Genomic DNA, 13,824 nt, shown 5'->3' on the forward strand with positions numbered 1-13,824 from the left:
GAGATGTGGTGTCCCTGCTTTCCTGCCCCCACATCCCTGAATGCTTCATTCAAATCCAAGGTGATTAAATGCGCCGGGTAGACGAGTTAGATCCTTTTGTAAACCACCTTCTGATTTGTATGGCAAGTGAATTGTTTTTTCCTAGATCAGATTTTCCTAAATCTGCATCTGGTACCTGCTTTGTTGGGCTCTGCATATACAACTGTTTTAGAAAGGGGTGTATTTGTTTTAAACTTGATAAGTTACCAGAGGGCTTTCTCTTCTCCTCCGCCCCGCCCCCCTCCGTCCCCAGAGTCAGACTAAGGCAGGCAGCACTCACAGATGCTGACTCTGACGGGTGAGGGGCCAACACCAAGGTCAGAGCCGGGGTCACACTCAGGTCTTCTGACTCCCTCTATCTCCAGTGCTCCCTCTATCTCCACTGTAGCTGCATCCTGACCACAGAGGCTGGATGGATAACGCACAGAGGATGCTGCTGGAGCAGGGGCGAGGGGTGAGGAGGAACCCACCCAGGATTAAACCTCTGGCGTGGGTGCCACCTAGAGCTGCTGATGGAGAAGCAACTCTCCTCCCCGCAGCCAGCCCCCAGACTGCCGGCCTAGTGCAGAACTTGGCCTTGACCACTCACAGCTTCTGCTACAGCCACGCCAATGTGCTTACAAGACATCGTCCTCTTCTGAGATAGTCCTCATGTCCCATTTCAAAATAGTAGCACCCTTTTTTATTCAGCAGCATGTACCGATGCCTCTCCGGGCTGAGCAGTAGCAAGGTGCCCATGTGCATGCAGAATGATGCTCCATCCCCTTTCCTAAATGAGTCTTGGTTCTCGGGGAAAGGGGCCCTCCACCAAGACAGAACACGGAGGGTGACTGCACAGAAATCGCCCTCAGGTCAGGGGGTCACAGCCTGGAGGGAGAGGGGGGCAGCCTCTGAGAAGCTGGCCTGCCGGGGGGCAGTCCCCAGTCTCTCCCCAGCAGCCAGCACAGTTTGTTCATTATGAGCCTTTCCAGAGAGGCACAGGTTTCCAGATGGCTTGTTTGGGGACTTTTAATGTGCTTTCTGGAGCCTGCGTCTTTTGCCCCCGGAGAGAGAAAGAGGGAATTGTTGACTGGAACACAGGCCCGGCTCCTCCATGCCCCCAGCCATTGGCAGGGCAGCTTCCATTGCCCGGAAGCCTGGAGAAAGGGGGCCAGCCCAGAACTGGCTGCTGCTTGCCTGTGACGGCGCCCTCTGGCGGGGACCCACAGCCTAACCTTTCGCCTCTGGCTGCAGAACACTTACAAAATGACTGAGCTGGGGCCAGGCATTGTGAAGAGCAGCTGTGTATGAAAATACGGGGCTGAAGGTTTTAAAGCTGCATTCTATTCAGCGCCCTCTCCACAGTGATTTCAGAGTCATTTGATAGAAGACAACTAAGCAGGGGCGGGCAACACTGGCCTAAGAAGAGCTGTTTATTGTGACATTTTCCTCAGACTGACTTTTAAGCTACAGGCCTGGGCACGCAGGACTGGGAGAGGTAGCCAGGGATGGGCAGGGTACCACCAGCCAGCCTGTCTCCCCAGCCTGTGAAGGGGCTGCTTCTGCACCACCCCTCCCGTGGGCATGCTGCGTCTCGTCCCCGAGGCTGTGTCTGCTGGCTGCGTTGGTCTCCATGGGTCTCCCCTGCTGGAGGCACCAGGACAAAAAGCTCCCTGCTCCCCAGCCCAGCTTTGACATCATTGAGCCTGCCCACTGTCATCTGTTGTGGCCCCCCGACCCCCGAAACAGAACAAGCGAGTCTGTACTTGTTAGTTACTTTGTCCAGGAGGGGGTCAGCTGCCCCGGTGAACCAGGAGTCCACTGCCTGAACTCTCTCCATTTTCCCTAGCCCAGAGGAAAAAAGTGTGTTAGGCCAAGATAATTCCACCTTTTGAACATCTCGGCTTGATATTTGCCTCCATGAGTGAGAAAGGCCAAATGTTATCTGCAAGCTTAATCTTCTATATTCAAAAATCTCGTCCCTTTGGTCTGCCCGAGCATTCCCAAATCAGCCGCTTATTTGTTCTAAGCCTCTGTGATTTTCCTGCTCTTTAACCCGTTCTTTTCATCAGCCAGTTTATGCATCTCTCAGCTACAGCTTCCAGGGGGGTCTCACTTTGGGGTCTCCTGCCCCAGAGGGCACCCTAGGTAGCAGCTTCCCTTGTCTCTGCTGAGTCAGGAGCCCAGCCCAGCTTGGTTTGGTCTCTTTTGCATCTTCTTGTCCCATCTTAGTCTCCCACCAGTCTGGGCTGGGTGCACAGTCCGTCCCTTCCCATCCCTGCAACAGGTAGAGAACGATCAATTCACTTCTGACTCTTCAGGACCCACCAGAAGTGGGGGGCTGCAACCCCAAGCTCCTAGGGCAAGGCCATGGTCAGGAGGGGAGTTGCTCATCCTTCTTTCCTTCTGCCATGGAGGGCAACTGGTCACAGGGCAGAGAAGGAAGTGCTGAGGCGGGAGAAGGGAGAAGGTGGTTGCCAGGAGCCGCCCTGCGGAGCCCAGAAGTGGCCAGCCCCAGACTCACCTTGAGCTTTAAAAATCGTTGAGTACTTACTTTTGCAATTAAAAAAAAAAAATGTGTGTTTTTCCCTCTAGAAAAGAAAATGTTTAAGCTACTAAGGGGACATGAAGACGAGGCTAAATTAGCCTGGTTGGCAGCTGTGGAACCTGTGGGGGGGGGGGTTCAGGGTGGGGCACCCAGGCTGTGTTTCCTCCTGCTGCCCCACCCCCCACCACTCTGGGGGGTCAGTGGGCGTGAATATCCCACCCGCTATAGCAAAGGTGCATTCCTAGCTCTTCTTCTTGGTCTAGAGTTTATATCTGAAGATAACTAACAGGAAGCAGGCATTTTGATCAGATATGCTTTAGCAATAAATTGGTTCGGTCAGTATGCTTTGCATTCATATTTCTTTGTCTTTTTTTTTTTAAAACGAAAGGAAAAAAAAAGTTTAAATCCCCCCTTTCCTTCTACTGCAGGAGGTGAGTGTGTGGGTGTCCTATGGAATATCATTGACATTCACCCAGCTTCGGCCCCAGCCTCCAGATCTGCCATCCCAACCCCATCCCCTCTCTCCATCCCCTGCTCTCCACCCCAAAAGGGAACCCTCTGCCACCATCATTATGGTTCTGTCAAGATGCCCAGATTTTCCATGACATATCCCATCCTCCGACCACGTTCAATGTGGACGACTTTCATGCAGGGATACAAATGGGAGGGGGGAGGGGAGGGAGTAGCCAGTGGGGAGGGGGGAAGTGGTTTGGGGGGGGTGCTGGAAAATGGACATCTTTTTTGTCCTTTTAAAAAAAACAAAAACAAAAACAAATTTGTCATTTAATGGATCCAAAGATGAACAAAAAAAAAAAAAGTGAAACAAACAAATCAAAAATCCCATCCCCAAAGATTTTTTTTTCCTCGACTCAAGTCGCTTTGTTTCCGGTCACGTTTTAATATCAATATTAACACAATGTGTAGTCTAAAACTAGTTCCTTTGTAGTTTGCATGGGATGTGAATGCTGTCTCCACGTGCCCAGGTCTAGACAAGACTGCATGAGCATCAGTTCAGATGTGAACAGAAACCTCTCTCTCTCTCTTCCATATATATCTCTATTTCTATTGTGATAACTTGGTGGGCAGTGAAGCACCTCCGGTTGGTTGCCGTAGTGTGTTGAATGATTGTTTTTTTATTCTCTATATTTTTGGAGCTCCGAGCTTCTTAGTAGTAGCCTGGGCTGAGTATTCTTGAGTCCCTGCTGATGTTTTCGCATGGCCTTGGTTGAGTGTTAGAAGTTGGGCCTCAGCTGTTTTTCTCGAGTGTTTGGCTTGTAATGACCGGTGCATGCCTGGCTTCTGGCCTCATACCCAGCTCTATTCTCTGCACACCAGTCCTGAATAGCTACAGTGCTCAACCGAATTTTGGCGCGCCCGCTTCCCCGGCAGGCTCCAACCCGGCGCGGCCCGGAGGCTTCCCGGGGGCCAACAGCCCAGGACCTGTCGCCGATCTCTACGGCCCTGCCAGCCAGGACTCCGGAGTGGGGAATTACATAAGCGCGGCCAGCCCACAGCCGGGCTCCGGCTTCGGCCACGGCATAGCTGTAAGTACCTGCCTTCCTCTGTTCTCCTGCCTCTTCCTTGCCCATCGTCTGTGGCCCATGGGGAGGGTGTGCCAGGAAAGCCCAGCGTTGGGAGCCAAGGAGATGGCAGTGGGTCCCCATCCCTTCAGCCACCCAGGGCTGAAGTTCCTCCATTTGGATGTTCCTTGGGCTCCTGTGGGCCAGGCCACGTGATGGAGTGGAAGGAGCATGGGCAGGGCAGGTTCAGAGCACCCACTCCTTCACCTTCAGCTCATGCAACCTTGAACCACATAGGTGGGCATTGTGCACCCATCCCTTCCCTGGCTGCAAGACGAAAATAAGTATGCTTCTCTCAAAAGACTGAGAATGAATGGAAATAGAGTATGTCACCTGGTGGCACATAGTAGGTCCTCAGTATCAGCCCCTGCTCCTTGATCTCTGCCTTCTGGAGACTGTCACATGGGCTGGGACCTCAGACCTTCGGAGCCCCTCACTCAGGGCAGCAACCTTAGTGGGCAGAGTCCCCAGGCCTGAGGACCAGGGGCAGGGGCTGGCGCCTAGGGCATGGTATGGGGTGCAAGCCCCCTCCCAAGAAGGTTTCCTTGGCTAATGTGTCCTAGTTCCCAGGTTCCAAGTAAGTTCCCATTTGTGTTCTTTAGCTGTGCCCTGCCCCCCAAGGCCAGATGCATTTGGTATTTGTAATGCTCTGTGGTTCTATAATCTGACTAATCCAGGCCATAGAAATTTGCTTAACAGATTTGCATGCTGTTTTCAGATTGTATTGTTCTTTCCCCTCCCGGTGTGTGTGAGCATGAATGTGCCTGAGCCCACTCGCTCGCTGCTCCTTCCATTTGGGAAACCAATTCGGCCCACCTCTGCCCTGGCCAGCCCCAGCATTCTGGGGACACTTTGGCTTTGAGCTAAGATGGGAGTGTCTGCTGTCTCAGGTCCTGTCCTTGTCAAGGGAGCCCCGTCTCGGGGGGCTGCGCTGGGGAGAACAGCGCAAGTGCAGACAGTCTGGGGCACCAGGGCCCCTGGATTCCTGCCCCCCCGGACTGGAGACCACCCCCCCTTCACACACACACACACACACACACACACACACTCACTCCCATCTCCCAGCCCTGACCTCTGCCATCTGGATCCTTGTTCAGCTCCACTCCCAAGCCAGTATCACTTCAGTCAGTAGGCTGTTGGGTCAGATCCCCTCTGATCCTCTGCAGTACCAAATCCAGACTATCCAACACAGCTGAGGGCTACATCAGTTTGGAAGACCACCTATCACCATGTAGAGCACAACTCATTTCCATTTGCAGCACCCAGAAACACAGGCCCTGTGTGTTCTTGAAAACCTGGGTCTTTGACCCGTGTGCTGTGACGGTCCTCAGAAATGACCACGCCGAGTCACGTCTTGCCTGCACAGGGATGGCTTTCTCCCCAGCTGGAGCCGTGCGGCCTGTGGACAGAGACACTGTTATCTTAGCCCTCCAGGGCTTCAGGGCAACAGCGCCCCTCATTTTGGGCATAAGCGCCCCCCTTCCCTTTGCCATCACCCGCCTACCCCTCTGAATCTGGCTCTCAATTTTCCCCTGGGCACAAAGACAGGCTTGGGGTGGGGAGTGGGGGCTGGAGGGTTCAGAGCTGGAGAGGGTGCCATCCTGGCCCCTCAGGGCACAGTGTCTCAGAATTACATATTCATGCTGGCAACCACAGGCTAGTCCTAGACATAATTTCCTCTCCCAGAATGTGACAATCTGTTCCCATGTATAGCGTGCTGATGACCTTAACAATTGTGCAATTTTAGGGACCTTTGATTGCAACGGCCTTTACAAATGGATACCATTGAGCAGGTGCTTTCGTTGCCATCCCACTCTGAGGTATTACCTTCTCTGCCCTGCGTCTCCGCCCTGCCAGGCGCGTCCCTGCTTGTGAGCGCACCGGGCACGCCGTGCGCGCCGCCCCGGGCTCGTCACGTCAGTCTCTGTCCTCTTTCTGGACCCCTTCTCGGGGGGGTGGGGGCAAAAAGAAATCCACTCTTCTACTCTCTCATTCCTTTCTCCAACTTTAATCATGGCCCCCACTTTTTTTTTTTTTTTAATTTTTTTACTGTCTTTTTTTTTTTCTCGGTTTGGTTCTTTTGATTCCTTTTCTTTATCTTCCTCACCCCTCATCTTTCTTTGTCTTGAAATACAATCAAGAGTGTGGGAAACTGGAAGGAGATCTAGTGTGTGCCCGTCCCAGGGGGTCGGAGGCTGGGAAATGCTGGGCTTCTGCCAGGGCTGTGGGTGGGGCCCGGCCTCCCCGCAGGGCCCCGGACAGCGGACCTGGGGGGGCGCTGGGGCTCTCAGCTCCCCAGAACACCCTGGATTCAGCCAATGGGCTTCCTGCTGTCAAACAGCCAGACTGCAACTTTTAGTGAAAAGAAAACATTTTTGCCAGTAACTACTGAGTAATTATCCAGATTACTGCTCAAAAAGCAAATTGAATTAACGATATCACCTGCATAACATGGATTTGGATCCCTGCCAGTTTCCTAACCTTTTAAACTGAGCTCAAGTTAATTAAACATTTTTAAAATCACTTTGACTGGGATACGTAAGGGGTGGAGTGGAGGACAGGGAGGTTGGGGCAGTCAGTGAGTGTGCCCTCGTCATGTTCTCATTGGGAAAGGCGTATGTGTCGTTCTCGGAAACGCACAGGATGAGGGGGGTTCTCTCGGGACAGCTGCAGTGTGCCCTGCAATAGGTTAGTTCTGGGGTGGAAACACGGTGTGTCTCTGGCAGAGGGAGGGTGAAAGAGAAGCCTGGAAAGGGGTCCCACTCGGAAAATGCCACCTGGGGCCTGTCACTCTGGGAGCTGGGACCTGAGAGAAACCAGGCTGGGGGTGGGCTTGCCACTTTAGTTTGTAGTCCGCAGGAGACCTCTCTTGAGGAGTGGGGACCAAGTTGAGTTGAGCTCCATAAATACCTCTTTTGGATTTCTCTAATGTTGCTGCTAAGGAATCCCCTCCACTAACTCAGCTACCTCTCTTAACCCAATAAACCCGTGTGTGGATTCCCCCCACCCCTCGCCTCCACTGCCCTTCAAGCGCTGGCCCAGCCGTCGCTGGCTGGGGCCAGAGGCCACTAACAGTTTGAAGGAGAGCTACTCACTGCTAACCAAGCCAAGGTTAGGGCCCCGGGGGACCCCAGGCTCCTCAGACAACAAGGCGGATTGAGAGGTGCGGGAACTTTGGGGATGGAAGGTGGCTCCCACCCTTTGTGCAGTGACATGATGAAGGGCTCCAGCAACCGCCAGGTGTGGCAGATGCTGGGGGGACCACTGGCTCCCACCCACCCTCCCTGGAAAATGAGGGTGGTATAGGGCTTCGGGCCACAGTCCCATGCCCTGCAAGGCCACTGCAGGGCCTTTCCATGAGGGTGGGTGAGGGGCAAGGCTGCTCCCGGCCCACCCTCCTTTATCCAGCTCTGGGACTCAGTTTCCTCAAAAGGATGAAAAAAAACAAAGTGGAGCTAACTCCCCAGCCCCCTCCAGAACGGATTAAGTGAGCCAATAGAGCCACGTGACCACACCAAAACACACACTTCGGTGCCACATGTCACCGAGGGGCCCAGGCTCACAGGTAATTCAGGGAGACGCAGGTAGCAAGTCTGTAACTCCTGGGCCTGTTTTTATTTCCTGTAACCACAGCTGGTTATTTGTCGTGGGCGGTTCAGTAAATGCCCCGACCTTGACTCCTTATGTGCAATATGATCCTTTACAGTAGAAATCTGCATTTTCAGTTATTGACCATCTTCGATGTGTATCTAACAAAGGCAGACTTTTTAAAAAAAAAACACTTTGGTCTCAAGAGCAGAAGCTTAACCAGAGAAGGCATTGCTGGTCAGTGTGCGGTCCACCTGTCTAGCCAAAAACTCCACACGACCACCTTCGCTGGCCTTGTTTCCTGCCACAGCCTCAAGGATCCAACAGTACCGTATGGAGGCAGCCGCCCCCGCAAGCTGCTAGCCAGGCCCCGTTGCATATGCTCAGTAGCCCCACGTAGTCGAAGTTAGAAAGTGCAAGTTGAAAAGCTGGGATAAATAGGACACTTGCCTCACACTTCTTCTTTCTCCTCCCACCCCTCTCCTGGACGTTCTCTTCCGGGGCACCTCGACCCTCCGTGCCCTGCAGAGCATCCCTGGATGTCCAGGCAAGACTGGGCGAAGTTTCTGAGTGGCCCTTTGTTTAGGTGACGTCATCGGACCTGGACCCCCGCCAGCCTCACTCCCCATCCCGACCAGAGATGGCTCACTTCGGATCGAGGGTTGCCCACATCTCATCATCTCGCGGGTCTGCTGTAATATAAGACAACAGCTTTTAACTGTGTATATAACCCATGATTTTGGTTTTGCTTTGTTTTTGTTTTTCTCGATGGTTTCCCTTCCCCTTCTCTCTCGCCCCTTCTCCTTTGAAATCTCTTTGAATCACATTTAGTAGTGATTTTGACTTAGTCCAGTAGTCATATAGCTTTAATAGCTAGTTAAAAGCTAACCATAGTATAATTGTTATATTAAGGTATTATTTTCTTCTTAAAAAAATTTTTTTTTTGCTCGTTTTGATTCTGTTCTCACTTTTAAAGGATGCTGAGATGGTAATATTACTCTCAATATTTTGGTACCAATTCCGAGACTGTGTGGATTTTCACGTGCGACTGGAACACACCGGGAAAGCGCAGCTGTGACGCGTGGAGGGGCGTGGGCTTCCCCGTTCTGCTTTGCGTTGTGTAAAAGTGGGATGTCGTAGGCTAAGAGCAGACTGTAGCAGCCCTTTTTGTGTGATGTCTCTTTGTTAACCTAAGTATATCTATTTTCGGCAATAAGGTAAGGACGCCCACGTTTCGCGTGTCCTCCTTTTCTATAAGTGCTTTTTTTCTGTTGAAAGAGGTGATATTATAAGGTTTTTTGAAATTGTGAATTCTAAGAAAAAAAAAGAAATGTTGTAAATACAATTCCATTAACTACATAGAAACTATTAAGAAAGAGAGAATCAAAAATATTTTTGTGAGGGAGTCGGTCCCAGGCAGTGCGATGCTCTGTGGAAGGAGGAGGGAAAGGAACGCGAACCGCGAACGGAGCGAGTCGCGGACACTGCCGACCGCCCAGCTGCCAGGACGACCCTGGGGGGCGTGAGGAGACCGCCCAGCCCCCCGCCGCCTGTGTGGTAGACCTAACACTCTATCAGTGCCGCACCCGCGTGCTGACCTCCCGTCTGTGCACAGCTCCAAACGTTACCGTCTAGTTAGATTTTTATTTAAAATGCGAAAAACTGCTTTTCCCAAGACTTTTTTAAAAACAAAGCTACAATTTTAATATTTAACATATTTAAAGTTTCAAAGCACACCTGTTAGGCTTGGGTAGGGAGGGGTGGGGAAGACATCCTTTTTCAGTCTTAATTTTTAACTATTTGATCATTTTTCTATTGTCCAATCATTTCAGCACCTCCAAAGGTCCCTAGGACCCTCTGCCTCTCTTCTCCTCTTGCCCCTCACCTGCCCCCAACTCTGGGGACTCCCAGGCCGGGAGTGGATAAGCCTGCATCAATGAAACCTTTTCTCCATTCACTTTCTATTTACAAATTAGGAAAGCAAACCTTTTGGTTTATATATTATTTTTAATACCTCAGTGCTGCAAGTATCACCAGAGAGGCTATGGAAGAATTTTTTTTTAATTTATTGTAGATGTAAACAGAATTTTAAAAATAAAAAGTATAAACATCGCTGCACTGTGACTGGTGGGAAAAACTGACAGTCTCCTGTTTGCACATGTTAACATTTGGCTGTTATAATATATGGTCCTCAGTTGGGGAGAGATACTTATGATGAAGGATATTTTTTAATTTAACTTTTTTTTAATATTGGTAATAAATAGGCCGGCAACAGCAACTGTAGAAGTACAACTCAATAGATGGCATTAAAACATATTGTAGTGTGGATATATATTTTTTCTTTTTTAAAATGTGATATTGCCGTTTTATTAATATTTTTTAAATTGTTACGTTTATAAATTTGGTACTTAAGGCACAGCCAGTATGAGACACTGAACGCGACATTTATTATAAAGAGCTGCTGCTCCTATTTTTATAAATTTTACTAACAAAGTAGACTAATGTAGACAGACGTTCACGGACATGGTAGCTCAAGTGCATCTTCAGATGAAAGGCTCCAAACTGCTGACTCAGAGAGCGAGAAGGAAGCCTTTTTCAATTCTAATCAAACACCACCATTTAAAAATAATCATGTTCTTTGTTTTTTTCCAATAAAAGATTAGGTTGTTGGGTGAGATTTTTTTTGTTGTTTTTCTTTTTTTTTTTTTAATTTCCAAAAGACCAGGTTAAGAAAAAAGGCGCTTTTAAAATATCCAAACGTGTTCAAGGTGATAAAATAACAAAATAGACATTTTCTTTTAAGAAAAAGAAAGAAAGAAAGAAAAGAAAGAAAAAGGCAGTAAATTCCCGGAAATTCGGTGTCTAGACCAGGGAATCTGACTACCACCCGTCCGTGCCGGTGATGTCGCTGTACACCCCGCCCTTCTCCGCTCCCCGTCACCTCCTAGAAGCCCCTCTGTTGACCGCTGTCTGTTAATAATGTATAAAATGGCTATCTTGTAAGCGTGCTGTCCTGGTACTAGTGTAGTGACTTTTTTTCTTCTCTTTCTTCTAGTACATATTCATAGGTATAACGTAATTAAGGTTTAAAAATTTAGACATAGTTATTCAGATTTAGGACCAGTAAGGATAGAACTTTCTCTTATTTATGGAAAAAAAAATGCTAATGATTTTGGGGCAGTTTTTTCCTTTCAATTTTTTTTTGTTTGTTTTCAATTTCAAGTTTTAATTTTCTTTTTCGCTGATCTGATGTGGTCTCCACTAACCCAAGGTCTCACGATGTTCCAACGTCGGCAGACTCGACGGCATTTTGTAGCTTCCCGCCCCCCCCAGCTGTGAAGGGGTGTGCCATACTACCTTAAATGCTAACGCTAGATATGCAAAACTGGATTTTTTTAATTTATTTTTTAAAAGAGGGAGGCATGGTATATTAAAATGATTTTACTAAGAGAAAAACATATTTTTTTAAGAATGCTCAGAAGAAACTGATAATCTGTGTATGTTCTAGATGTTTCTAATACCTTTTGAGGAGGCCCAGTAGCCCCATAGCACAAACCTCGTGGAAATCTGACACGTTTTAATGTGGCTACCTAAGTCAAGGTTCACGTTAGTCCCCCCACCCACCTAGAAGTCCATCTGGAAAGATTTTTGTAAGTTGTGTTCGCACTGACACTCGGCCTTGTCTCAGTTTCGGTTCAGCTCAATGGCGAACTCGGGAACCACCTTTCACCTTCCCTGCAGGGAGAAACCCTCTCGGCTGATGGCTTTTCCCCGGAATCATAAAAGAGCCACCGGGTGACTTTCTGGCTTCCAGATCCATCTGCCTGGGACCCCCAAACTCCTCTCCTCCCAAGCAGAGGAGAGTGAGGGCACTGGCTGCTGGACCCATCCTGGGTCCTGCCTGGACGTGGAGCGGGCGGGGGTGACCGAGCTCTTGGCATCCCGTCCAGGAGCTTCTGCGCACCTGGTTTGCAGCCTCCCTCACACCCACTGGGAAAACCAAACAGCCTCTCACTCTGTCCCAGTCGCTCACTGGCTTGATTCAAACGAAGCCCTGACAAGGCCTTGGCGTTTCTATTCTTCCTTCATAACCTTCATCTTGATTTGAACTCGTAGCTTGGACTTTAAGGTAGCATGGCTCTGCTGCTGTCAATTTAATGTCTCACTGCACAGCAACGCACAGCCAGTGAGTGTTACACACATCTTACTAGACTAGGATAAAAATCATTGGGTAATTGTCGGTTCTAATGACCTGAAAGGTGTTCAGTTTTTTGTTCTCAGTTCTCTTTTGATTTGGGGGGATCTTTTTTTTTTTTTTTTTTTTGGTTGTTTTTCATTTGGGGATTTTGAGAAGAAATTTGTTTGGGTTCCAAATAGAAAAACAAAACCCAAATTTTGATCTTTAGTGCAAACGAGGGCTAGGGACTTAGCCACCACCACACTGCTTCATTCTGCCATTCACTCACTGCAGCATCATCGGAAATAAAGCAATATAGTTTACTACATTTTTTTTATTGAAGGTCAGCCATGCTTTCTGTATTATATTGCATATGAAATTGTTTACAAAAGAAACACTAACTCATCCTTCTCTTTATTGGTTGGGACTGGCATGCAGGGACAGAGGGAGACAGGGGGCTGGGTGGGGAGGGGAGGGCTTTTTTTTTCTTGAATGTGCTTCACCAGCCAGACTACCTTCCCAGGAAGGCAAAAGCAAAGGGGGAGCATAGGGACAGATGCAGGCAAGCACACTGAACAGACACTGGCGGGCCCCCCACCCTTACCCTGAGCAGCAAAGAAGCAGAAGTCAGCTCAGCCCGGACCTGGGCAGACACTACACAAGGAAACGCTGTACGTTAAGCAATACTTTAATACTGTAATGTGTTTGTTTCCTTTTTCTTTCTTTTTTTTTTTTTTAACCAAAAAAAAAAAAAAAGTAAGTAAACTAACACACAAAGAAATACGGATAAAACCCACCCCTCTGGGGAAGCAACCTTAATCCAAACACTCGGCTCTCAAAACTATAATCAGAATGTATCGTCTCGGCCAGGATTTCATTCCCAGGAAGCAGGGGCAGGAGCGGGGGATGGGGACTGCGAGACGAAAGTTCCAGAGCCTCCCCAGCAGGCGCTCTGCTGCCGTATCTGTACATACTGTACCATCCCGTGTGGAATCTGTGAGTGTCCTCTTGAGTAGAGTGGGCTAGCCAATCTGCCGTTCATGGTGTGTTGTAAACTCGGAATTCCATATGTAATAGGATGCAAGTCTAAGCGTTTCATGTGGACATCAATGTATCTAAATAAAACTCTCCCTAGCACTGTGGCTGACCTCACCCTTACTTTTATACTTTAGTATGAAACTGATGACAACTTTGGTAGTGAGTATTTTTTTTATATATATACATATATATGTATCTATATATATATATATCTCAAGCATCTTTCAGGTCTTTGTGTGTGGCTTTCTTAAAGCCCTGTTGTAAAAAATTACTATGTGGATGGCAGTCTCTCACATCACAGATGTGGAAAGTATAATTTTATATTTGTATTTTCAAATAAATAAGTTTGTGAAAGGTTTCCATCCTCTACTGTGGTCCAGAAATCAATGTGTTTGTCTGACAAAAAAAATAAAATAAAATAAACTGTTTTGAACAGAGTTGTTTGGTGTTCTCTCACTCGCAAACTCACGGAGAGCTGTGTCTGGTTTGGGGCTGGGGGTATCGCCAAAAACACCTGCCTCCCCTCTCCCCCAGCAAGAATGCAGGACACTGGGCCTCCGACAGAAAAGCCCTTTCCCTGTCCTCAGGGAACTTATGGGACTTTTGTCTTTAAATCGTCACCCAAGGATATTTTCATTTATTTTAGAGAGAGAGAAAGGGAGAATGGGAGAGAAAGAAACATCGCCGACCAGGATCGAACCTGCAACCTTCTGATGCAGGGGACAATGCTCCAGTGGACTGAGCCACCCCCAGCCAGGGCACGGGACTGTCTGTATGAAGTGATGAGAGCAAACATCAAAGGGCCTGTGAAGCCACAGGACTCAGGCAGTGGAAAGTGTGCCACATGTGCCGAAGGAGCTCAGTGGCTCTCGGGG

General features: G+C 48.9%; 1 protein-coding gene across 10 annotated transcripts in view; it reads left to right on the plus strand.

The window, feature by feature from the left end:
• Positions 1-13,386, plus strand: part of MSI2 (musashi RNA binding protein 2) — a 367,224-nt gene extending 353,838 nt beyond the window's left edge. For 2 of the 10 annotated variants that reach the window (XM_037163783.2, XM_037163787.2), the window contains 3 exons: positions 3,902-4,110; positions 5,894-5,966; positions 8,263-8,414. In XM_037163783.2, the coding sequence (XP_037019678.1) occupies positions 3,902-4,110; positions 5,894-5,935 (251 nt within the window). In that variant the 3' untranslated portion in view covers positions 5,936-5,966; positions 8,263-8,414. Of the gene's footprint in view, positions 1-3,901; positions 4,111-5,893; positions 5,967-8,262 lie in introns of all 10 variants that reach the window. The other 8 variants (XM_053654808.1, XM_037163788.2, XM_037163779.2 and 5 more) reach the window with 5 other exon arrangements.
• Positions 13,387-13,824: the final 438 nt, after the last annotated feature.

The sequence above is a fragment of the Artibeus jamaicensis genome, unplaced genomic scaffold (assembly GCF_021234435.1).
Source record: "Artibeus jamaicensis isolate MK-2021 breed Jamaican fruit bat unplaced genomic scaffold, CSHL_Jam_final contig_1998, whole genome shotgun sequence".
NCBI lineage: Eukaryota > Metazoa > Chordata > Mammalia > Chiroptera > Phyllostomidae > Artibeus > Artibeus jamaicensis.